At 36.7% G+C, this 26593-nt stretch overlaps 1 protein-coding gene across 1 annotated transcript; it reads left to right on the top strand.

Annotated features, from left to right (window-relative positions):
* Nucleotides 1-158: 158 nt before the first annotated feature.
* On the top strand, nucleotides 159-26016 carry TOP2A (DNA topoisomerase II alpha). Its single transcript, XM_058560916.1, has 35 exons — nucleotides 159-275; nucleotides 1130-1285; nucleotides 1503-1593; nucleotides 1892-1955; nucleotides 3335-3480; nucleotides 3666-3763; nucleotides 3989-4201; nucleotides 4544-4717; nucleotides 4915-5016; nucleotides 5123-5260; nucleotides 6580-6718; nucleotides 7725-7882; nucleotides 8445-8570; nucleotides 8875-8985; nucleotides 9129-9234; nucleotides 9315-9424; nucleotides 9924-10016; nucleotides 10402-10516; nucleotides 10620-10741; nucleotides 10884-11032; nucleotides 13231-13462; nucleotides 13655-13789; nucleotides 13913-14113; nucleotides 14281-14476; nucleotides 16430-16521; nucleotides 16626-16790; nucleotides 16929-17012; nucleotides 17921-18103; nucleotides 18430-18520; nucleotides 22466-22618; nucleotides 22865-22988; nucleotides 23098-23141; nucleotides 23558-23698; nucleotides 24144-24343; nucleotides 24900-26016. Exons 1-35 carry the CDS (start codon nucleotides 255-257, stop codon nucleotides 25023-25025), a joined length of 4599 nt encoding a protein of 1532 aa, XP_058416899.1. The 5' UTR covers nucleotides 159-254; the 3' UTR covers nucleotides 25026-26016.
* The last annotated feature ends 577 nt before the right edge of the window (nucleotides 26017-26593 follow it).

Here is a 26593-nt window from a genome sequence, read left to right as displayed (position 1 = left end):
ACTGGGCCAACTCAGCCGTTCATTGGTAGATATAAAAGACTAGCTACGATTGGTTCTTCGGGACGGAACCGGTGAGACCGAGTCAGGGATTGGCTTATCTGGTTTGGGCGGGCAGGAGGATGGTTCAAATGGGACTGCAGGAGCTCGCCTAACCGACGCGCGTCTGTGGAGAAGCCGCTGGCTCCGGGGTCGTCTCGTGCGTCCCGCCGGTTTAGTCTCTTGCAGGGTTCTCGAGCCCCTTCCCGACCGTCACCATGGAGGTGTCACCACTGCAGGTACAGCTCGCGGAAGAGGCGGGTCGTGGAGCGGTATCTCTGGCTGCCGGTGAGGGGTGAGGCTCCTGGGCTGTGGCCAGGCCGCGGTGGGCTGGGAGCCGGTATTCCGTGTCGACCGTGGTCTCCCGGGCTCGGCGTGATCGTGAGGAAAGTGAAACCCCCTTATGGTGCTAATGTTGAAGCATTAGCGGCTAAACGGGCCCCTAGGGCGTTGTGTCTTGTGTTACTGTTTTTAAGGACAGGATTCACTTGGTCCTCTAGTAGATCTGAATTACAATGGACCGCGTGTGACTTGAAGCTGCGCATACCAATGCTTTCCTCTCCTACCCTCCGCTTGAATAGGGCGTTGAATGTCTCTGACCTTGGAGGGTGCAGAGCACGGCACAATATTCCCCTTAAGGAGCCGGCAGGCCCGAGTTGCTCAAAATATGTCCTTCCAGTGTTCAAAACGTTAACTTGGCCAGAGGATTGAATCGATAGCCTCCCAAACGGCTGCTGAACTGGAATCTGTTAGTGCCTGGGACGTGGGAGGCACTTAGTAAATATTTGTGGCACAGGTGAAAGAAGTGGGTGTATTTTATTGATAAATAAAAAGTTCCGAGGAAAATATTTCCATGTCAAATACACTTGGTGAGATCATATGTGTCTATTCAAACTGCCACCTGGGGACCTGGCTGCAGTTACCTTAAAAGGCCGTGTTTGCACAAAACAATGTAAACGTCGCCAATACCTACTGACAGATTGCAATTTGTTGTAGTGTGTGCAAGCATATCATTACGGTAGACGTTTCGTTTATAGTTTCTGATAAACCTATGATTAAAAATCTCTTTTCTTCAATTTTTTTTAATTGCTAGCCCGTAAATGAAAATATGCAAATCAACAAAACAAAGAAAAATGAAGATGCTAAGAAAAGACTGTCCGTTGAAAGAATCTATCAAAAGAAAACGCAGTTGGAACATATTTTGCTCCGCCCAGACACCTACATTGGCTCTGTGGAATTAGTGACCCAGGTAAAACCAAGCTAATGACATGCAGTTAGTAAGTAGTTAAAATGTATACTTTGCCAGGTTAATTTTCTACACTTCATGTACTTTGAGTGTCACTGGAACTGGCCTAAGCTATCATATATATATTGTAGTATTTACCCCAGAACACTTTATAGTAATCATGATGATAAAACAATAAACATAGGGTAAAAATGACTATATTTCTTTGCCTTATTTCTAGCAAATGTGGGTTTACGATGAAGATGTTGGCATTAACTATAGGGAAGTCACTTTTGTTCCTGGATTATACAAAATCTTTGATGAGATTCTAGGTGAGTAGATTCTTTCGTATAAAGATCTACCAGTCAAATCCTTCATAAAAAATATTCCTTACTGTAGCCAGACCTTCTGTTATTTCAAACAATAGTTGGCAAAGGTGAGACAGTCTACTGAAGTCTAGGAAGTTGAATTCTGTTCTAAGAACAGTACTCTGAATAAAAATTGCTGAATTAACACCTCATTAATGCTACTCCTGTGCTATTTGAGATTCTTCTTTCTATATCTTAGAGTTAAAGAATGTTTTTTTAAATACTTTAATTTCTTACAAATGTGTATTTTATTTTCTTTCAGTCAATGCTGCAGACAACAAACAAAGGGACCCAAAAATGTCTTGTATTAGAGTCACGATTGACCCGTAAGTCTCTTGGTCTTTTGTTTGTTATAGCTCATTGTTACTGTTAGTTGCATTTACTTGATTTTTAATGAGGTTGGCTTTTTTAATTTTATTTTTTATTTTATTTATTTATTTATTCCCCCCGCCCCCCAAAGCCCCAGTAGATAGTTGTATGTCATAGCTGCACATCCTTCCAGTTGCTGTATGTGGGACACGGCCTCAGCATGGCCGGAGAAGCGGTGCGTCAGTGCGCGCCCGGGATCTGAACCCAGGCCGCCAGCAGCGGAGCGCGCGCACTTAACCGCTAAGCCACGGGGCCGGCCCGAGGTTGGCTTTTTTTAAATGAAAGTTTGCAAAAGCACAGAAAGGCTAAATGCTAAAATGGACAATCTACGATACCTACCACCTAGTTTCAACAGTTATCAACACTCTGCTATATTTGCCCCATCTATATTTTTTCTGAAGCATTTAAAAATATATTACAGACATTATCCCACATCATCCCTAAATACTTCAGTAAGCATCTCCAATAATTGCTGTAAGTATTCTGGGGTCTAGATCTTTTTCTCCTGATGCTATTCAAATAGTAAACCAGCAGGTGGTGACAGAATAATTTGATCTAATGTTTCAGCTTATAAATATTGGGTGTCCTTTTGTGCGTGGTCAGCATCCTTGTTTCACCTTTTTATTGGCCTGATCAATTATAACATAAACTATACTTAAGGCTTTTTTTGGGAAATGTAGGTGTTAATGATGTACTTAAATGCTCTTAAGGACTCGATATCATTGTCTTAAAAAATAATGAGCTAGTTTTAGTCTTTTTTATAGATAATACTAAGTACTACTTAGAATAAGAACCATTTTATATATTATCTTCTGAAAATTAACTTAAAATAAGAGATGAATAAGTCCAAGTAAATGTTTAGCATTTTATTGGCAAGCAGGGAAGGTTACAGTTGATAATGTTTTTCCCTTTCATATTTGTTTTGCAATGTGCTTTGTAGGATGGAAAAGCTAGGGGAGCCAGGACAGTACAGATGATCCTCCTAAAAGCGGTATAATAATATTGTTTCCAAATTTTGTCCTTTTCTTTCCATTGGGCATAAATCATTTCCCTTTGTTTATCCCAACATTTTAAAACTTCATATTTTTTCAACATTATCAGTGTCTACCCAGATGTTGGAAAACGTTTAAGTTTTTCTCCTTTTGGCTCCTATTTCAGGAGTGGGATAGTGGGAAAGCTATTTCATGCTGAATTTCAGAAGGTATATATGAAAAAGTCATAAAGAAATTGAGACTTGTGAATTTATATATTTTAGAAATGATAATATTTAAATATTAAAAATATTAAGCAACAGTTTAACATTTGTTTTACAATAAAAATTTCAATCTTTTCTTAGCGAAAACAATTTAATTAGTATATGGAATAATGGAAAAGGTATTCCTGTTGTTGAACACAAAGTTGAGAAGATGTATGTCCCAGCTCTCATCTTTGGACAGCTCCTAACTTCTAGTAACTATGATGATGATGAAAAGAAAGTAACAGGTAGAGTATTGAGAAAAATAAAGTATTTGTTGCTGAAAAAATACATCTTTTAAGTGACTGTCTGTGGCATAAAGGTTAAAAATATGAGAGTAAATCTATAATTGAATAGCTTTGCCAGTGATTAAGAAATGAAGCTGTTAATGAGATAATAACAATTAAATAGTATTTTATATTTATTTGCCCAGGTGGTCGAAATGGCTATGGAGCCAAATTGTGTAACATATTTAGTACCAAATTTACTGTGGAAACAGCCAGTAGAGAATACAAGAAAATGTTCAAACAGGCAAGTAAATAGGTATCTTGTGCCTTGATCATAAAGTATATTATAGCAGTTTATAATGGCATTCATGGTTGATTTAATTTAACATAATCTGTAAGCCATTAAATTATGGAAAATTGTTCACGAACATAGATTATTTTTTAGGACTTGTAAATTTGTGTTACTTAGTTCTAGTTTGTTTGTGAGATGACTTAAATTTTTCATCTTTCCAATTCTTTACTTCCATAGACGTGGATGGATAATATGGGGAGAGCTGGTGAGATGGAACTCAGGCCCTTTAACGGAGAAGATTATACATGTATTACCTTCCGGCCTGATTTGTCTAAGTTTAAAATGCAAAGCCTAGACAAAGATATTGTTGCACTAATGGTTAGAAGAGCATATGATATTGCTGGATCCACTAAAGATGTCAAAGTCTTTCTTAATGGAAATAAGCTGCCAGTAAGTATTTTCCTGAGTGTTAAGGATAATAAGGGACTTGTGATCATTGTCAAAAGCAAAATTGATTTTTTTTTTCCTCCCATATGTTTTTCTTACCACTTCTCAGATATGTTTCTGATAAGAAAACAGTATTCCATATTTTTTTAGTCAGGTCATTTTAAGCTTACTAAAGGAAATTTCTTTCTCAAAGAAACACCTAAATTCTTTTGTGACCTTTAATGACCATTCTCTTATGCCCATCAGTGAACACTATTTCATTAGTTTTGAAAAATCCTCATAGTCTATTACTGAATCTACTTTTTATAACTTTTTTTTATACCATTACTTTTAATTCTTGTACAGGTAAAAGGATTCCGTAGCTATGTGGATATGTATTTGAAGGATAAGGTAGATGAAACTGGCAATCCGTTGAAAATTATCCATGAACAAGTAAACCACAGATGGGAAGTGTGTTTAACAATGAGTGAAAAAGGCTTTCAGCAAATTAGCTTTGTCAACAGCATTGCTACTTCCAAGGTAACTTTACTATTGAATTATTAATCATGATTTATCTTTACATATGTGTTCTTTTTGTTTTTACTATATAAAATGAATTTGAATATTTGGCTACCTTGGTATAAAAGAAGCTAAATTAGATTTTGTTATTTAATGTTTGATTATTATTATAACTTTGAGGATTCTGAGCTGTGCAATTTGGTATTTTCCCTCATTAGGGTGGCAGACATGTTGATTATGTAGCTGATCAGATTGTGACTAAACTTGTTGATGTTGTGAAGAAGAAGAACAAGGGTGGTGTTGCAGTGAAAGCACATCAGGTAGGGTATTTAGCAGTTTTCTTTTTCTAAAATCAAGGAAGAAGAGAAAGGCTATAAATAAAGCATGAGTGAGTTTTTAGTAATTTAATATCAACTTTTACTGCAGGTGAAAAATCACATGTGGATTTTTGTGAATGCCTTAATTGAAAACCCAACCTTTGACTCTCAGACAAAAGAAAACATGACTTTACAAGTCAAGAACTTTGGATCAACATGCCAATTAAGTGAAAAATTCATCAAAGCTGTGAGTACTTAGAGGGAAATAAAAAATAGAAGAACCTTACTTTATTTTCTATTGCCCTTCTCAGTTCTGCAAAAACAAAGATGCCTCCCACATGCTCTGCTCCAAGTCTTCTCACTTCTCACTCTGAAAAGGAAATAAAAAGACAGCTTTTACCTCACTGGTCTTACCAGGACCTTAATTACCATCTATATGCCTATATTTCCCCATTACATATCACCATTCAGTTTATATCACTTCTGAATTCAGCCCATCTAACTGCTTACCAAGCACTGAATGCCTAAGGTTGCTCTTGATCGACACATCAGAAACTGAATTATCTCCATACTCAATGATCTCCATACAAGGAATTCCCCACTTCCCCAAAACAAAACTATTTCCTGTCTTAGTAAAAGGCCCCAATCAACTACTAGGTTGCATAAACAAGAAAGCTGGGAGCCTTCTCTTTATCCCCACTACTCTCGAATCCAAACAGTAAGAGTCATCTCTTGAATACCTCGGTAGCCTCCCGCTCTCATTTCTTTTCTGTATTACTATAATAGGTTCTTAACATTCATACCATTTCAATCCTTTCTTTGCAATGCTCTTGAGCAATCTTTTTGTGTTAAAGCACACATTTTTGTCTTCACTCTCTTTGGCATCTTTCAGTGACTTCTACTCAAACTCCAATTTCCTTAATTTGGCCTATAAGATCCTGCCACCTCCAACCTCATCTCATTGCCACTTTTTCCTATGTTTAAGTTTCAGTCCTACTAGCTTTAAATTACTCAAAAGCATAGTACTCTTCCCCCTTAGAGCTTTTTCACATGCTAATCCCTCTGCCCGAAATGCTTTTCACCTGGCTAACTACTTTATACATCTTTAATGTCATTTCCTCAGGAAAGCCTTTACTTTCTACCCGTCTCCCCAACTAAGTTGATTCCAATATAATAGAGGACATACATCATTATATGTAGCACACTTTTCACTTATCCATAACACTCATCACATGTAATTTCTCATTTCTGTCTTCCTTGTTGTATCTTAAATTCCATTAGGACGAGGACTGTCTCTAATTTGTTTTAACCACTAGATCTCCAACATGTGGCTCAGTGCCTGGCACAACATAAGTGTGCAGTCAGTAAATAATGAATGAATGAACCCAAAGGAACCAGCTCCCTGAGTAGTGATAACCTGAGACAGAAAGATATGCCACCCTCTATCAAGAAATTATTGTTCTACCTCTTTTCAATCTTTGAATTATTTTTATTTTTATAGGAGCTCATTTGTTCTGGATTTCTGACAGAACTCTTCTTCCCTAACATGAGTCTTCTCCTTTTCAGGCAACTGGCTGTGGTATTGTAGAAAGCATACTAAACTGGGTGAAGTTTAAGGCCCAAGTCCAGTTAAACAAGAAGTGTTCAGCTGTAAAACATAACAGAATCAAGGGAATTCCTAAACTTGATGATGCCAATGATGCAGGTACACATTTAATAATGTTTCCAAACTTTAAGTCTTCTAGTTAATGTTTTATTCATTAATAGCATACGATGGATATTTTTCCCTTGACACTTAATATTCAACAGAATATTGTAACTTTGCTAAAAATCAACCAATTCCCTGTTATTGAACATTTAGGTCATTTCCAATTTTTGGCTGTTATAAATAATGTTGAGATGATTATTTTGGAGAATAAAACAAGAATATTTGTGTAATGATCTTTTACCTAATGTATGGAAGGAAAAAGTTTTCCTCTTATGTCCCTGGCTAGATCTGAAAATTAAACTGACAAAGACAGATTAAGGAAAAAAGCATACGAATTTATTTAATGTAAGTTTTATGTGATCCAGAACCTTCATAAGGAAATGAAGACTGAAAGTAATGGTTAAACCTGAGTGTTTTTTTGCCAGGTTTGATAAAGGATGGAAAGTTGTGGAAAAATATGTTAAGGCAAATGTTATGAGCTAAGTACTGTGAATGTAGGGAAACTTAGCAAGGCCTGTTTGTTCAGATTCTTTTTGGTGTCCCTCTGTCTGGGAGATAAGAATGTTCCTTTCCTCCGGGTATAGGGAGGGCACCTCTCACATGAGACTCTTATGGTCTGCTTCAGGAGAGAGTTTAGGGAGGAGGTCAGAGAGATTCCTGCTTCTATCTTTTTCTCAAACATCTTCAGTTTAAAATAGTCAACATGCCAAGGTGCCATATTTTGGAGTAGCATTTCCTGAACCCCATCACCAACAAATATATTTAGTATATGATCAAATAAATGTTTAGCAGCAGTATAACTGCCAAGAGAAATTAGTCTAAGAAACTAAGATGTCTTTTATTAACTATGAACTTTAGCTAAAATATATATCTAATTATTAGCTCCATTTTACTCCTAAACCAACTTGTTATGAATAGTAAATTTTTTGTGTTTCATCACGTATGAGTTAGTATATTTGAAGTTGAACTAAAACTAATATTAATTTGTGTATCTTTATTTTAGGGGGCCGAAACTCCACTGAGTGTACACTTATCCTGACTGAGGGAGACTCAGCTAAAACTTTGGCTGTTTCAGGCCTTGGTGTGGTTGGGAGAGACAAATATGGGGTTTTCCCTCTTAGAGGAAAAATACTCAATGTTCGAGAAGCTTCTCATAAACAGGTAGAATATAAAAACCATCTTCAGAATCTAAATCTAGTTTGTTTTGTTTTGTTTTTGTGAGGAAGATTAGCCCTGAGCTAAACTCCAATACCAATCCTCCTCTTTTTGCTGGGGAAGATTGGCCCTGGGCTAACATCCATGCCCATCTTCCTCTACTTTATATGGGGCGCCGCTGTAGCACGGCGTGGCAAGCAGTGCATTGGTTTGCGCCCGGGATCTGAACCTGTGAGCCCTGGGCCGCCAAAGCGGAGCGCACGCACTTAACCGCTATGCCACTGGGCCGGCCCCTAAATCTAGTTTTATAATGCAGGACTTCATGCTTACATTTCATTCCCTCATTGGGCATTTTGAAATATGTCTTAGACAGTTTGTTGTTGTTATTTTAGGAAATTGGGTACATTATAGGATATCTTAACAGATCTGTCTACCTTACTAAAGTATAGCCTAATAACTCAAAATACTGTAGCTCAAGAAAACCCAAACAACATATACTATCGTATTTCTTTGTTCTTTTCAAATTTGTTAACAAAACATTACTTTTTTTGCTATATGTTCATTTCAGATAATGGAAAATGCTGAAATTAACAATATCATCAAGATTGTGGGTCTTCAGTATAAGAAAAACTATGAAGATGAAGATTCACTGAAGACTCTTCGTTATGGGAAGATAATGATTATGACAGATCAGGTAATTTGTCATCAAATACTTTAGATTGTTAAACTAAATTAAACATGTCTTGTTGTTTCATTGCTTTCCTGCCGTGAAAGGAAATTATTTAACTTGGAGTTTTATTCATTATCTGTAATCCACATCTAATCAGATATTTTACTTATATCATGTATATTACATATATAGGTTAAGTCAGTCTGAATTTGACGAGCCTTTTTTTTATCCCTGTAGACAGTTTTTTGAGAAATTACCAGTAGGTCAATCATAATTTTTTTAGTTTCTAAACAATTTTTTGGTGTTTTGGCTTTCCAAATGTTTCTAGGACCAAGATGGTTCCCATATCAAAGGCTTGCTGATTAATTTTATCCATCACAACTGGCCCTCTCTTCTGCGACATCGTTTTCTGGAGGAATTTATCACTCCCATTGTAAAGGTATACTAATTTCTAAAATACCATAATGGATATTTTAAGGCCCTACTCCTCAACCTTGGGTACACATAACCTCAGTGATGTATGGTGGTATGCAGGGGACCCAGCAGTGTGCAAATCCACTGCAATGTGTTCTTTTACCACAGGTGTCTAAAAACAAGCAAGAAATGGCATTCTATAGCCTTCCTGAATTTGAAGAATGGAAGAGTTCTACTCCAAATCATAAAAAATGGAAAGTCAAGTATTACAAAGGTTTGTAATAGAACTTCTCATTTTGTTATATATCGTTGCACAAGATTATATGGAGTAACTTGGTATTTTTGGTTTTGTAGGTTTGGGCACCAGCACATCAAAAGAAGCTAAAGAATATTTTGCAGATATGAAAAGACATCGTATCCAATTCAAATATTCTGGTCCTGAAGATGATGCTGCAATCAGCCTGGTGAGTTTGAGTTGTATTTTATACATACATACTAGTTTTAGAAATCAGTGCTTTAGAGGCCAGCCCGATGGCGTAGCGGTTAAGATCACGTGTTCTGCTTCGACGGCCTGGGGTTCACCGGTTCGGATCCTGGGCGCAGACCTACTCACCGCTCATCAAGCCATGCTGAGGCAGTGTCCCGTATAGAAGAGCTACAACTCTACAACTATGATACATAACGATGTACTGGGGCTTTGGGGAGAAAAAAGAAAAAGAGGAAGATTGGCAATAGATGTTAGCGCAGGGCCAATCTTCCTCAAGGAAAAAAAAAACAATGCTTTAGCTACTCAGTTGAAACATTTAAGTTTTCATACAATAGACTGTTTTTAGTAAGCACATACCAGAGAAAGGAACCAGATATTGTAGAAAATTGAGTTTTTGTTGTTTGTTTATTTTTTATAGAAGAGATACTTGGAACCTATTAGCACCAGTGACACCTTTTTCATCTTCTAATTTGTAGGCCTTTAGCAAAAAACAGATAGATGATCGAAAGGAATGGTTAACTCATTTTATGGAGGATAGAAGGCAACGAAAGTTACTCGGCCTTCCTGAGGTAAAAATTTTAAATATATCTCACAAAATGTACTATTTACTGACCTTTTAGAATTGATATTACAGCAAATTAAAGTTACCAAATAGTTATTTCAGTAAAAAGTTTAATAGGTAACTATATAAATATTCTTTATTTAGACTCCTGCATAAATGCATTGGACCTGAAAGAAATTACAAAGGCAATGCACATTTTTTTCTAATTGTGCAGCAATTGAACTTGCTTTATCCTTAAAACAAAATACTTCTGCATAATTCTGTATTTTTGAGCGACTTATAGAAATGATAATGCTGAGAGGTTTCTTTGTTTTATTTTTGTGTTAAGCATTAAGACCAGTGATATTTTTTATTTTAAGCTCAATCATGTAATACTCTCTTTGGTTCCTCAGGATTACTTGTATGGGCAAACTACCACATATCTGACATACAATGACTTCATAAACAAGGAACTTATCCTGTTCTCAAATTCTGATAACGAGAGATCTATCCCATCCATGGTGGATGGTAAGTTCTAATTTGTTAGTCTGTTTTTATTATAAGATGGAAATTAATGCCCAGAAATGATTACACTGAGTATATTAATAATTGCACTTCTTTCATTTTGAAGGTTTGAAACCAGGTCAGAGAAAGGTTTTGTTTACATGTTTCAAACGGAATGACAAGCGAGAGGTGAAGGTTGCCCAGTTAGCTGGGTCAGTAGCTGAGATGTCCTCTTATCATCATGGTGAGGTAAACACACAATCTATAATGTTCCCAGGAAGCATTACAGCAGAAATACCTGCAAAGTCATAATAGGCTTAGTCATAATAATGGATATAGATTATTAAAAGTCTGCAGATTAGATTAATGAATCTTTATTTTTCTTGCCCAGATGTCACTAATGATGACCATTATCAATTTGGCTCAGAATTTTGTGGGTAGCAATAATTTGAACCTCTTGCAGCCCATTGGTCAGTTTGGTACCAGGCTGCATGGTGGCAAGGATTCTGCTAGTCCTCGATATATCTTCACAATGCTCAGGTGGGTATGCTTTCAATTTTTAGTGAATATTTGCCATTTCCCATTTTGAAGTATTGTGAGATTTAGTTGACCAAATATAGAAAAATTCAATTAATCAGAAAATGTGTATATGATGCAGATGCTTGGATTATTATTATTATTTTGTGTGTGTGTTGTGTGTGTGTGTGTGTGTGTGTGTGTGTGTGTGTGTGTGAGGAAGATCAGCCCTGAGCTAACATCCATGCTAATCCTTCTCTTTTTGCTGAGGAAGACCGGCTCTGAGCTAACATCTGTTGCCAATTCTCCTCCTTTTTTTCCCTTTTTCTCCCCAAAGCCCCAGTAGATAGTTGTATGTCATAGTTGCACATCCTTCTAGTTGCTGTATGTGGGACGCAGCCTCAGCATGGCTGCACAAGCAGTGCCTCAGTGCGCGCCCGGATCCAAACCTGGGCTGCCAGTAGTGGAGTGTGCGCACTTAACTGCTAAGCCACGGCGCCGGCCCAGGATTATTAATTTTAAAGCTCATTAAAGCTTAATTATGCTACCCTTTGCAATGAGCAGAAAGTCAAAATTCTATTTCAGTTTGATAACCAAGCCTTTGTATCCCTTAGAAGTTTTGTTTCCTTGCCAGATTATAAATGTTTTTACTTCCATTTCTTATATTTTCTTCTCTTTCTTCATATAGAGCAGTGGTTCTCAACCAGAATAGATTTTGCCCCCCAGGGAACATGTGGCCATGTGTGGAGACATTTTTGATTGTCATGGTTAGGGGAGCTGTGCTACTGGCATCTAGCGGGCAGAAGCCAGGGATATGGCTAAACACTCTGCAATGCACAGGACGGACCCCTCACAACAAAGAACTGTCTGACCTAAAGTGTCAATAGTGCTGAGGTTGAGAAACCCTGCTATAGAGTTTGAGTCAGAGTAAAGAAGAGCTTGGTTCTTCCTAAGTACCACAGTTGAAATTTTACTTTCTTTACAAGTCTATGGAAAGTACCTTATGAATGGTCAATTTTCAGCTGTTGTGTTATTCACCCTCAGCAGCATTGGATACAGTTGAATCACTCCATCCTTGAAACTCTTCTTTCTTTATTTGGCCTCCAAGACACCAGGCTGTTGGTTCCCCTCCTTATTAGTCTTCTTTGCTGGATCTTTCTCATCTTCCCAACCTCTAAATACTGGCCTGCCCCCCGGGCTCCTTCATCAGATCTTTTTCCACTAGCTACATTCACTTCCCATCCTTGGATGATATCTCATACATCCAGTACCAGAGCTTCAGCCCTGACTTCTAAGTTTTATGTCCAACTACCCTCTCAACATTTACCACTTGGACGTCTATTAACTATCTAATAACTATCTCAAACATAAGTTCAAAACCAAATCCTTAGTCTTCCTGTCTCGGTAAATGGAATGCTATCCTTCTAATTCTCAGGCTAAAAACCTTGGAGTCACCCTTGACTCCTTTTCTCTACACTTGGATCCAATTCATCAGCAAATCTTATAGGCTCTTCATTGGAAAAATACTAAGCCACCTCATTCATCTCAACTGTTATAGTCTACTATCCTTCTTTCTTATGGCAGCCAATTAATTTTTTTAAATAGGTCACTCAGGTTCAGAACCTTGCAACTTCTTCATTCAGAGTAAAATCTAAAGCCCTCTTTTAGCTAACCAGACCCTAGATGATCTGTGCCCCGCCTCCCCATATCTTTTGATTCCGTCTCCTACTATCTCTGCTCCAAACACACCTGGCCTGCTTGCCTGTACACAAACAGGCCAAGCACCCTCCCTCTTCAGGGCCTTTTACTTACGGATCCTTCTACTTGCAATACTCTTTGTCCAGATAACCACGTGGCTCATTCTCTCAATGTCTTCCCTGTTCAAACGTTATCCTATCAGAAAGTGCTTATCATTCCTTAACATCCCCTCAATCACTCTTACCTCACCTTATTTTTCTTCTTAGCATTTACCCTATCACCTGACAAAATGTATGTTCATTGGCTATCTCCCTATACTAGAATGTGAGCTCCTAGAAGACTGAGACATGTCTGCAGTGCCTGGCACATAGAAAGTGCTCAATAAATATTGTTAAACAAATGTTAGTCGGCAAGTAAAGCCAAGGTAATTTTCATGTATACACACGAGATAACACATGTCCTTTCCATGAAAGTTAAGTGTCAACACCAGTATTTTTGTAAAACAACATTCTTTGTTTTTTTAGCCCTTTGGCTCGGTTGTTATTTCCACCAAAAGATGATCACACATTAAAGTTTTTATATGATGACAACCAACGTGTTGAGCCTGAATGGTACATTCCTATTATACCCATGGTGCTGATAAATGGCGCTGAAGGAATCGGTACTGGGTGGTCCTGCAAAATCCCCAACTTTGATGTTCGTGAAGTTGTGAATAACATCAGACGTTTGATGGATGGAGAAGAACCTTTGCCAATGGTAATTATTCTGTATTACGAACCTTAGTTTTCCTCTGGTTTCAATTCCATAGACTATATGGTTAAAGAAGACACAAATATAAAACTTATTTCGTACTTGAATGTTAGTTAGGTTTTTTGTTAAATGCTGTTGTGATTTCTGTTTTTAGTATCACATTTAGAAAATATATTCTTTTTTAAAACACCAATTTAGCTTCCAAGTTATAAGAACTTCAAGGGTACTATTGAAGAGCTGGCTCCAAATCAATATGTGATTAGTGGTGAAGTGGCTATTCTTAATTCCACAACCATTGAAATCTCAGAGCTTCCAGTCAGAACATGGACCCAGGTAAGTAATTGTGGATTTCTTTTTTGATTTTTGTGATTGGGGAAACACTTTTTGTACTAATGCTTGTTGAATATTCAGGAACCTATGTTTTAGAAACTTACAAAGGATTATTTCTTTCTTTAGACATATAAAGAACAGGTTCTAGAGCCCATGTTGAATGGCACTGAGAAGACACCCCCTCTCATAACAGATTATAGGGAATATCATACAGATACCACTGTGAAGTTTGTTGTGAAGATGACTGAAGAAAAACTGGCAGAAGCAGAAAGAGTTGGACTACACAAAGTCTTCAAACTCCAAACTAGTCTCACATGCAACTCAATGGTATGTCTTGTTTTATGAGATACATATGTTTTCATTTATATTAAAGATTAATGTCAATTTTAAAAGGATATCTTAGGCTACTTTTATATTTTCAAAGAATAAAGTCACTTGTCTAAAACCATTAAAGTTTATCTATTGTTTGCTTTAATCTTGTTTTTTCTTTCCAGGTGCTTTTTGACCACGTAGGCTGTTTAAAGAAATATGACACAGCGTTGGATATTCTGAGAGACTTCTTTGAACTCAGGCTTAAATATTATGGATTAAGAAAAGAATGGCTTCTAGGAATGCTTGGCGCTGAATCTGCTAAACTGAACAATCAGGCTCGCTTTATCTTAGAGAAAATAGATGGCAAAATAATCATTGGTATGTTTTTGGAATAATAACTGCCTGTACTAAAACTACAATCATGCCAAACTTCCTTTAAACATTTTTGGTGAGAGTAATGGTGGGGAGGGGGAACAAAATCCATTTAGTTCTTCTGGTTACATATACAAGCATTTCTTTCAAATACCTAATTTAGGCATTTATAGTTTGAAAGAGATGGCTTTTGCTAGATTGAGCATCTTGAGAAATCAAGGTTTAGTTAACATTTAGACAGGAAGAGAATAGAGAGCTAGAAGAGGTCCCTGTATAAACTGATTGATCCAGAGAAGAGATAATAAGTCTGATAGGAAAGAAAAAAAAAAAAAAGGTAGGAAAGAGGATTATAAGTGGCTTATATTGTAAGTAAATTGTATACTCAAGACTGAAAGAGTCATGTCTTAGGGAATTTCTTTTAAGAGATTCTAGAAACAACTAAGTCAGAGTTTAAGTGACCAGGAAGAAAACAGTTTTGACTAAAGCTAGGATATAAGAAAGGTTAAAAGAAATAGCTTAACTCTGGCCAGGACTAACTATAGGAAAGCCAGGTAACTAATAGGTTATAGTAGCAAGTCCCAAAACATGACAACATGAGTTACTGATGATCACAAGATAATTTTCTGATAGTACACAAAACTTAGTAGTTGTTCATTTTCGTATTTTTTAAAATAATAGCGATATATATATATATATGTATAATGGATTACTACTCAGCCATTAAAAAAGATGAAATCTTGCCATTTGCGACAGCATGAATGGACCTTGAGGGTATTATGCTAAGTGAAATAAGTCAGATGGAGAAAGACAATTACCTATGACTTCGCTCATGTGGAAGATAGATAAACATAGTTTACCAGAGGGGAAGGGGGTTGGAGGAGGGCAAAAGCGGTAAAAGGCCACAGGTGCATGGTGACAGATGGCAATTAGACTTGTGGTGGTGAACACAATGCAGTCTAAACAGAAGTTGAAATATAATGATGAACACCTGAACTTTATATGTTATAAACCAATGTGACCTCAATAAATAAAAAATAAATAATAGCAATAGCACATCAATGTCCCAATTTCACAGATATTATTGCTTAAGGCTAGGCTAAAATGAGTAATATTGGACATGACTCAAAGAAAAATAAGATTGTATTCAGTTGACTGGAATTTAGGAAATACTAGGGACTATCCAGTCTTCTTGAGGAATAAATATAGAGGACCTAAAACTATAACCTATGTCAATTAATGAAAGGTGGTACTTTGAACCTCATTCTGTCTATAGCTAGTAACTCTCAATATCCTCATAATCTAATAAATTGAATGCAGTAGACATTGGAAGAGAGAAAAAGAGGAACAAGTGCATGAGGGAGAACCATAGTCAAGAGAAATCCATGTTTGGGTGGCTGGCACTAAAAACTTGCCCAATCAAGTGTTGAAATTAAAAAACCAGGGCGTATAACTGAAGTAGATGTTTATCAGAAATAAAGGTTTTGGGGGCCGGCCCTGAGGGGTAGCAGTTAAGTACACGCGCTCCGCTGCTGGCGGCCTAGGTTCGGATCCCGGGCGCACACCAAGGCACTGCTTGTCAGGCCATGCTGTGGCAGTGTCCCATATAAAGTGGAGGAAGGTAGGCACAAATGTTAGCCCAGAGCCAGTCTTCCTCAGCAAAAAGAGGAGGATTGGCATGGATGTTAGCTCAGGGCTGATCTTCCTCATAAAAAAAAATAAAGAAAGATTTTGACTGTCTTCTGTTATTTTATGATTAGATCACAACCTCATATGATTTGACTGTCCCCTTGTGGTCATTTACATTTGTCAATGGTTTAGGGACTTGACCAAGATGTACTAATTTATGCAACATATAGTTTAATTTCCAGTTTTAATCTTTTGACTTAATATGCTAAAACCTTATTCCTTTCCTAAAATATTGCTCAAAACTATTATCTCTGTTTACATTTTTTTAAATAGAAAATAAGCCTAAGAAAGAATTAATTAAAGTTCTGATTCAGAGGGGATATGATTCAGATCCTGTGAAGGCTTGGAAAGAAGCCCAGCAAAAGGTAATTTCTTGGGTAGCATTTTTCTATATTATTAAAGACTGCATATAATCTAATGTCTGTGTTTCACATTTCCTATTAAAGCTGCATTTTAATTCCTCCTTTAGGTTCCAGATGAAGAAGAAAATGAAGAGAGTGACAGTGAAAAGGAAACTGAAAAGAGTGGCTCTGTAACAGATTCTGGACCAACCTTCAACTACCTTCTTGATATGCCTCTTTGGTATCTAACCAAGGAAAAGAAAGATGAACTGTGCAAACTAAGAAATGAAAAAGTGAGTTGATGATAGGATGGTGCATGTTGCTTCGTTACGTTCTAATGATGAAAATAAAAACTCAATTGTGTGCTTGCTGTATGAAAATGCTATTTGTACACATGAATTAACTATTAATTGTCTGATTATCTTATGAAGGAGCAAGAGCTAGAAACATTAAAGAGAAAGAGTCCATCAGATTTGTGGAAAGAAGACTTGGCTGCTTTTATTGAAGAACTGGAGGTGAGTAGTTTATAATGCCCATGTTAGAATTTTTATTAATGAAATAATATATTCTAGCAATTATACCTCTTTGTCAAGAAGTTTCACAACTGGAAATAGAAAGAATATAGGAGGCATAATGAAACATTCCAAGATAACACATAAAAGAACAGATTATTAAATACTACTAGAATAAAGTAAATGTTGCTAGGAAAGATACTACCCAGAAGTTTTTGAACAAAGAGAGGAAAGGGCAGGAGATGATTTTTGATAAAGGGAAGGACTTCCTGGGACTGAGAAGATAAAGAGAATGTAAATGTGGAAGACCAACCCAGTCCCCCAAATCAACTTAAAAGGACAAAGATACTTTACCTTAAGAGCTAGCTAATCAGTAGTTTCAGGAGATCCTTTGTTACCTAAATCTCCCTAATAATGTTTGTTTTCCAACATTACTTTAACATAAGAAAAAAATCTCATTTCATAAATTAAGCTAAAAGACTTAACATGCAAATATATATTGTTACACTTCGGTATAGATGTCCCACTTGCAATCAGTTGATTAGATAAGTGTACATTACTAATATCACATCCTTTCTCATTTCTTATTTGAATTTACAAATATGTATATATGTATATATTTTATCCTTAACCCAGTTTCTTCCTCTCATCCTCAAACAGTTCAAGTGGTAGAATCGAGTAGAACCTAATCTTCTGTCTCCACACTTACCTTTTCAAAGTGTGCCTTAATTATATCTTCATTGTTGTAGTGGTATTCTTAGTTATGGAATAGGTTATCACAAATTTATCTTAAGATGTAACAAATTCAAATCAGTTTAATTGTAGCCTTTTATTCTATCCCTATATAGTAACACAGATATTGTAATGTCTTTGTTAGCTTATAAACTTGCTTTCTTATGTTCCTTTTGTAGGCTGTTGAAGCCAAGGAAAAACAAGATGAACAAGTAGGACTTCCTGGGAAGGGGGGTAAAGCAAAGGGGAAAAAAACACAAATGGCTGAAGTTTTGCCTTCTCCAAGTGGAAAAAGAGTCATCCCTCAAGTGACCATAGAGATGAAAGCAGAGGCAGAAAAGAAATTGAAAAAGAAAATTAAGGTAATATTCTTCAAGATCTTATACATAAAATAAGCATATTTCCACTTAAAATTGAACAAATTATATTACAAAATTTCTAATCCCATAGTTGGAATTTATCCTACCCTAATCATAACTTTTTTATGAGCCTGATTTTTTTTTGTTTGATTTTTTAATCATTTTTTAAATGTTTAAGTATCTTGAAAAAGTCATACTTATACCTTTATTCAGAGCTTAAGAAAAAAAAAAACACTCTTTGACCAGATATATATTTGTATATCTGACTATATATTATTGCAAATAATAAGTTGGGAGAACTTGGCCATTTTTGTCTTGCTATCTTTTAGAATGAAAATACTGAAGGAAGCCCTCAAGAGGACGGTATAGAGCTAGAAGGCCTAAAACAAAGATTAGAGAAGAAGCAGAAAAGAGAACCAGGTATTAAAACATTTTAAGGAAAATGGTATAGAGTCGAGATTAAATTGTGTTTGTTACCTAGTACATTCCACATGGATATTCATTAAGTTCTTATTCAGTTAACATGAAGGAGGACTACGTCTGAAGTATATATGAACCTCTCTAATATTGTCCTTGGGATTTGATTTATTTTAGAAGAGATCATTTTGTAATGAAATAGTCTGTTAATTTGACACTTGAATTCCTTAGTTGGGATCTAAAGAAAACACACCCGGCTTATTAGATTCACTTTCTTTAGATTCTACTTTTTTTAACTTCTTCATTAAGATATTCACATGCTAGATTTACCCATTTAATGTATACCATTCAGTGGTTTTAGTATACTCACAGAATTTTAGAACAATCTCTCAGTCCAAAAAGAAATATGGTATCCATTATGGTCACTCCACATTTCCCCCAAACTCCCCCTCCCTCCTAGGCAACCACTAATCTACTTTTTGTCCCTAGATTTACCTATTCTGGACATTTTGTATAAATGGAATCATATAATACGTGGTCATTTTGTGGCTGGCTTCTTTCATCAGCATAATGTTTTCAAGAGTCATCCATGTAGTAACATGTATCAACATTTCATTTTTTTTATTGCCAAATAATATTTCATTGTATGGATATACTGCATTTTATTTGTCTATTTATCAGTTGATGGACATTTAGGTCCACTTTTTGGCTATTGTGAATAATGCTGCCGTGAACACTCATGTACAAGTTGCCTTGAGCTAACGTCTGTTGCCAATCCTTTTTTTTTGCTTGAGGAAGACTGGCCCTGAGCTAACATCTGTGGCGATCTTCCTCTGTTTTGTGTGTGGGTCACCGCCACAACATGGTTTGATAAGTGGTATAGGTCCACACCCAGGATCCGAACCCACAAACCCTGGGCTGATGAGGCCGAGCGCGTGAACTTAACCACTACGCCACCAGGCTGGGCCCTCATGTACAAGTTTTTATGTGGACTTAAACGTTTTTATTTCTCCTGGGTAGATACCTAGGAGTGGAATTGCTGGATCATATGATTATTTTATGTTTAACTTTGGGGAATTGCCACACTGTTTTCCAAAGCAGCTGCACCTTTTACATTCCCACCAGCATCATATGAGAGTTCCAGTTTCTCCACATTTTACCAATACTTGTTAATTGTCTTCCTTTTGATCTAACCATTCTAGTGGGTGTAAAGTGGTATCTAATTGTGGTTTTGGTTTGCCTTTCCCTGTTGGCTAATGATGTTGAGCATCTTTTCATGTGTTTATTGGCCATTTACATTTCTTTGGAGAAATGTCTATTCAGATCCTTTTTTTTTGCCCCTTTTTCTCCCCAAAGCCCCAGTAGATAGTTGTATGTCATGGTTGCACATCCTTCTAGTTGCTGTATGTGGGATGCGGCCTCAGCATGGCCGGACAAGCGGTGCGTTGGTGCGCGCCCGGGATCCGAACCCAGGCCACCAGTAGCGGAGCACGCGCACTTAACCGCTAAGCCACAGGGCCGGCCCCTTTGCCCATTTTTAAACTGAGTTATTTGTCTTTTTATTGTTGAGTTGTCAGAGTTCTTTATATATTCTAGATGTCAGTTGCTTATCAAATATATGATTTGCAAATATTTTTTCCCATTCTGTGGGGTAATCTTTTTACTTTCTTGTGGCGTCCTTTCACACGCAAGTTTTTAATTTTAATGAAGTCGAATTTATCCATTACTTTTCTTTTGTTTCTCGTGCTTTTGATATCTAATCTTTTGAGATTTACCCCTATGTTTTCTTTTAAGAGTTTTATAGTTTTAGGTATTACATTTAGGTCTGTGATTTGTTTTGAATTAATTTTTTGTAAATGTTGTAAGGGAGGAGTCCAACTTCATTCTTTTGCATGTGGATATCCAGTTGTCCCAGCACTATGTACTGAATTTTTCTTTCCCCATTGAATTGTCTTCACCCTTGTCAAAAATCAATTGACCATAAATATTAAGATTTATTTATGGATTCTCAACTGTTTCATTGCTTGATTTATATGACTATCCTTGAGTATCTACTCTATTTTTTTTCCACTTTTTTTTTTTTTCTGAAGAAGATTAGCCCTGAGCTAACATCTGTGCCAGTCTTCATCTATTTTATATGTGGGTCACCTCCACAGCATGGCTGATGAGTGGTCCAGGTCCACATCCGGGATCCAAAAAGCGCTCCGAACTTAACCAGTATGCCACAGGGCAGGCCCCAAGTATCTACTCTTGATAGATAATGTGTGCTCAGTTCTGTGGGGATACAAAGATGACTAAAACAAATGGAAATATCTTAATATTAAAAAGAAGTAACAGGGGCTGGCCTGGTGGTGTGGCAGTTAAGTTCACACGCTCTGCTTTGGCAGCCCAGAGTTCACAGGTTCAGATCCCGGGCACAGACCGACGCACTGCTTGTCAAGCCATGCTGTGGTAGTGTCCCATATAACGTAGAGGAAGAGGGGCACGGATGTTAGCCCAGGGCCAATCTTCCTCAGCAAAAAGAGGAGGATTGGCAACAGATATTAATGCAGGGCTAATCTTCCTCAAAAAAAAAATAGTAATAAAAGTGTGTTGTGAGTACCATGCTGTGCAAAATTATACTGGCCTTATAATACAGCACACATTTAACTTTAAACTTAGCTAGCAATCATTTAGCATATAAAATCATTGAATCGGTTAAGCATTTTGAGCATTTATGTTCCCATCACTGTATCAAATATTGTGAGGGCATGAGAAGTGGGAGAGCATGGCATTTACCTTCAAGAGGTTTATCAAGAAAGAAAGTTAAAGCAGTATATACCAGCCATGTAGGGATTTAGATAAAGGGGTGGTTTGTGTGGGCACATGTAGATTATAGAAGCTTTGTGAAAGAGGTAAAACCTGGCTTAGAGTCTTGAAGATTGGGCAAGATTTAGGTATTCTAGATTGGGAGAAGAAAAATGAGCAAATAGTATGCATGGGACAACGAGAAGGCCCTCTTAATAGAATGGGAGGTTTTATATTGGGAAATAGTAGAAAATAGATAGTTAAGCCAGATTATGGAAAGCTAGAAAACCAGGTTGTTGGGGGAGGATGGATAAGATTAGGAAATATGAAATGGGTTTACTTAAGGAAAATTCATCTAACAAGAATATGAAGAAAGGACTATATCAGACCAATAAGGAGACTGCCCTTGTAACCTTTGTGGGCCAAGATGAGGGAAGTAAAGAGCAAAGGATGGGTATGAGAGTCATTTGGGGAAAAGAATTAACAAGACCTAGTGACTTTAAACCTCCTAACTCATTAACCATTAAATGCCCCTCAAGGTTTGATCTAGCCTTTCTTTTCCCTTTGAATTATCTCCCTTGCCTTGACTTCAGCAGTAACCTGTTGATCTCTTTGCATCTGTTCTTACCTCTTTCCAGTCTCCGAACTGCAACCTGAGAGAACCTTTTAAAATGCAAATCTGGTCATATTGGTTCCCTGTTTAAAACAAAATCCTTAACAAGACCAGTTACCCTCACCCTAACTTCTGCTTTCCAGCCATAATGGATTTCTTTCAATTTCCTAAATGCACTATTTTTTCTCACAGGGCCTTTGTGCATGTTCTTCCCTGAATTGGAATGTTTCATCATCCACCTCCCTTCGACTAGTTAACTCTTATTTAACCTACAGATAGCTCAAGCATCTCTTCCTTGGAGAAGCCTCATATTTATACACATATATATACACACCACATACCCTACATAAACACGTATTTATTTATGGAATTAGATGACCAAGCAATAAGCTCCACAGGAAGAGGGACTGTATCCATTTCTGTTCACCAGTGTATTTCTAGTACTAGCACAAAGCTCAGTAATAAATATTTGAAGGATGGATGGGTGGAGATGGAGAAAATTGAGTCTAAGGTTATGCAAAGGTTGTTAATTCCTCTCTTCCTTCCAGGTACCAAGACAAAGAAACAAACTACATTGCCATTTAAACCAATCAAAAAAGGAAAGAAGAGAAACCCTTGGTCTGATTCAGAATCAGATATGAGCAGTAATGAAAGTAATTTTGATGTCCCTCCACGAGAAACAGAGCCACGGAGAGCTGCAAGTAAGGAAAACTGAGGAACTTGCTAGATATGCTGAAAGATTTGAATGGCCAACACATTTCAGGGCACTCAATCCCAGAAATTGTTATATCTTGGAGCAGTAATTATATTAAATTTTTGAAAAACTAAAGCACCTTTTAGGACATTAAACTGAAGCTTAAATCTTCATGAAATGTTACATCAATCTGTGGACTAAATATTTCTCCTATTACCCTCTTTGATTCTTTGTTTATGTATGTTTTTAATAGCAAAAACCAAATTCATAGTGGATTTGGATTCAGATGAAGATTTCTCAGATTTTGATGAAAAAACTCAAGATGAAGATTTTGTCCCATCAGATGCTAGTCCTCCTAAAACCAAAACTTCCCTAAAGTAAGTATCTTCTCTAATATGGATTTTATGATTGCTTTTAATGGTTGATAATATATTCATTGTTTCATACATTTAGAATTGGTTGTCAGGATGTTATTTTTTATTCTAGACATACTAACAAAGAACCGAAGCCACAGAAAAGTGCCACATCAGGTATGAGTTTAAGTAAAAATAGGAAGATATCTGCTTTACTTGGGCGCTCGGGTCCCACTGGGTTCTAATCTGGACTACATTATCCAAGTCCTGCCTTGGACCTAATGTGGGTTCTTGTTGGCATTACATTGATGTTGTTCATTAGGTCTAGTTTTGCACATGGAGAGGTTCTATATTTAACATACTAAAAGTAATCATGTGCTTGCCTGGTACTGTGCTAGGTGCTAGAGATACAAAAAATAACTGTTTTTGCTGATAAAGAACCCAGAAATTAGAACAAAGTTATAAGAGTATGTTTTAAATATTCCAGAAAAGTCACATACTTGGTGTTTAAATTAGGAATTCATATCAGGGACAAAACAGTAAACGGATTTTCACATGTTGCTTATATGTACTATTTTCTTTTCCATTTGAAGTAACAGACCTTGATGCTGATGATGCCGAGGACAGTGTACCACTTTCTCCAAGCTCTCCAGCTGCTGATTTACCAGCTGAAACTGAAATTATAAACCCTATTTCTAAAAAGAAGGTGACGGTGAAAAAAATAGCAGCAAAAAGTAAGCCTAAATCTTTGAGATGAGTTAATATTGGGATTAACTAACTGGCTATCACAAGTCAATTTGATTTTTTATACCCAAAATTTACTATTGATAATTGAAATTAAACCTTTTCCAAATGAAAGCAAATCTTTAGATCTTTATAATCAAAATTGGTGGTCAAAATGTTTAAAATCAGCATGTTTCTCAAAACGACAGGCATTATCTATCTAGCTCATTTCTATAACAGGGATAAGATTTATAAAACAGTTGCAAAAATTTAATGTATAACATATATCTATAAAAAAGTTGAATGCTTAAGAATACTTTGATTCTCTGATGTATTTTCAGCTCTATTAGACTGTCTTTTCCTGTGTTAAATATAAGCAGTCAACAGGTTGCCAAAGAAAGTTCACAGTGAGTTCATCTAAGAGTGGCTATGATGCATGCCTGTGTTGACTTGCAGGTCAGCCTTCCACCTCCACTACAGGCGCCCAAAAAAGGCCTGCACCAAAAAGAGTCAAAAAGGATCCAGGCTTGAATTCTCATGTCTCTCAAAAGCCTGATCTGCCCAAAACCAAAAATCGCCGCAAAAGGAAGCCATCCACTTCTGATGATTCTGACTCTAATTTTGAGAAAATGATTTCTAAAGCAGTCACAAACAAGGTGTGTATTTATCCTAGTTGGTCCTTTTTGTGTGTGTGAGGAAGATTAGCCCTTTGCTAACATCTGCTGCCAATCCTCTTTTTCCTGAGGAAGATTGGCCCTGGGCTCTTCCTCTGCTTTATATGTGGGACGCCGCCACAGCATGGCTTGATAAGTGGTGCGTAGGTCCGTGCCCAGGATCCGAACCCGTGAACCCCGGGCCACTGAAGCAGAGCTTGTGAACTTAACCACTATGACACTGGGCTGGCCCTACCTAGTTGGTCCTTTTGCTATAAGTTTTTTGAAACAATAACCAAGGTTTGCTCTTAATAACTTAGCACATTTTTAAGAAAATAAATTTAAATCCCATAATCCATTAGCTTTTATTATATGTAGTTTAGTTGTAACAAAGTTAAATATGCCACTTAATTAGTCGGTGGGAGTTGCCTTAAGTCTATTTCTTACTGCTTATTAGAAGGTGGAAAACTCCTTGAATTGTAGTCTGTTGATATATGTTTTACTGAAATTATGCTGTCAGGCTGACATTATGCAAATTACTTGGGCTTTTCTCTTTTAGAAATCCAAGGAGAGTGATGACTTCCATCTGGACTTAGACTCAACTGTGGCTCCTCGGGCAAAATCTGGACGGGCAAAGAAACCTATTAAGTACCTCGAAGAGTCAGATGAAGATGATCTGTTTTAAAATGTGAGGTGATTATTTTAAGTAATGGTTTTATTGAGCCCAGCACCGGTTTTAAAGTTACCTGAAGCTCTTGATTTCCTCCTCTCTGAATTTAGTTGGGGAAGGTAGTTTTAATCCAGAGCCATCAAAGTGAAGTATGTAGAGCCCAAGTGTCCCTTGTCTTTTTATAACACTGTCTAAATAGTGACCATCTCATGGGCATTGTTTTCTTCTCTGCTTTGTCTATGCTTTGAGTCTGTTTTCTTTTGTCTTTAAAATCTGATTTTGAGTTCTTCTGGACTCGAGAGGTAGCTGTGTGGTTACTTCAGCATGATGTAGTTTGTGTATTGACCATTCATTAAGCTAAAATTGGATCACTTTGATATAAAAGTGTCTACTCTGCCTCCTTTCCTACTTTCAGTAAATATGAGAGTCTCTATTTTATCTTAGTTTTATGGGTAATTTTCCATCAAATAAAACTTTATAGTTCTAGTACAAATACTTCCCACTCAGCCTTGTGTGTGCTGAATTTTTGTTTAAGCAATAAGAAATTGCTCATATTCTTCATATCCTTTTGAATATCATCAGAGGCTGGAGAAAAACACCCTGGCTGTGTCTATACAACCCAACACAGTCAATCAGATGAAAAAAATTAGACCATAAGTCATGTGACTATCTCAACTCTTGACTTGTCCCCTTTGGCTGCCTCTGAGTCTAAATCTCCCAAAGAACAAATTTCTAGGGAGCACTGGATTGCAGAAGAGTAAGGGGACAATATTTGCTCCAAGATCTTACATATTATATCGATACCATACTCAGCAGTGAGCTATTATATACATTTTGGGAAATCTCCATAATTTTCAATTTGTAAACTTTTTGAGACCTTTCTGCATTGTTACATGTGTGTGACTTGACTGGTATTATCAATGTTTTTGTAAATATTTACTATGTTTTTCCATTTAGCTTAACTTCAACAATTTTGTACTTTAATAAAATGTTCTAAACATTGCAACCCATTGATTACCCCATTTTTTTTTCCGGCACTGCATCCTTTTCCTTACTCTAAAATATATCCCTTTTCACTTCCTTTTGAGAGCTATTCTGATCATATTCTGATGTGCCTGGCAGACGTAGTGATAGGTCTAGGGGATAGGCATCATGACCTAATCGAGGCCAATCAGGTTTTTTCCTGGGATTTATACATGGGTACTAAGTTCTTCATCTCCTCCATCTGAAAAGACCTTGGCCCTACATTGGTAAAGAGTTTTTTACTTCATGTCTTTTTTTTTTTTAATGATTCCCTACTTTAACAACTATTTTGATAAACCTAGTCAACTACTTGATGATATCACTAAATTATATTGGGGCAACTGGTTAATCATTTAGAAAAAAAAAGAAATGTTAGATAAATCCAATCCCTACCTCACATCTTACACTAAAATTAAGTTCAAATAGACTAAATATTTAAATGTCAAAAGCAAGACTATTAAAAAAGGTACTAGAAGAAAAGTAATCAGGCATTATGAATGGATATCCTAAACATATCCCAAGGGTAATGTTGACAAAGATATGGGAAAATGAGCCCTTTC

Source organism: Diceros bicornis, chromosome 18 (assembly GCF_020826845.1).
Source record: "Diceros bicornis minor isolate mBicDic1 chromosome 18, mDicBic1.mat.cur, whole genome shotgun sequence".
Lineage (NCBI taxonomy): Eukaryota > Metazoa > Chordata > Mammalia > Perissodactyla > Rhinocerotidae > Diceros > Diceros bicornis.
Note: the sequence above shows the minus strand (reverse complement) of the source record. Positions and strands in the feature narration are given on the sequence as shown.

Coding starts and splice junctions, on each gene's coding strand:
- TOP2A (XM_058560916.1), top strand. CDS start 255: ATGGAGGTGTCACCACTGCAG. Junction 1,956..3,334: donor ATTAGAGTCACGATTGACCC/GTAAGTCTCTTG, acceptor ATCTTTTCTTAG/CGAAAACAATTTAATTAGTA. Junction 16,522..16,625: donor GGAAAGAAGCCCAGCAAAAG/GTAATTTCTTGG, acceptor TTCCTCCTTTAG/GTTCCAGATGAAGAAGAAAA.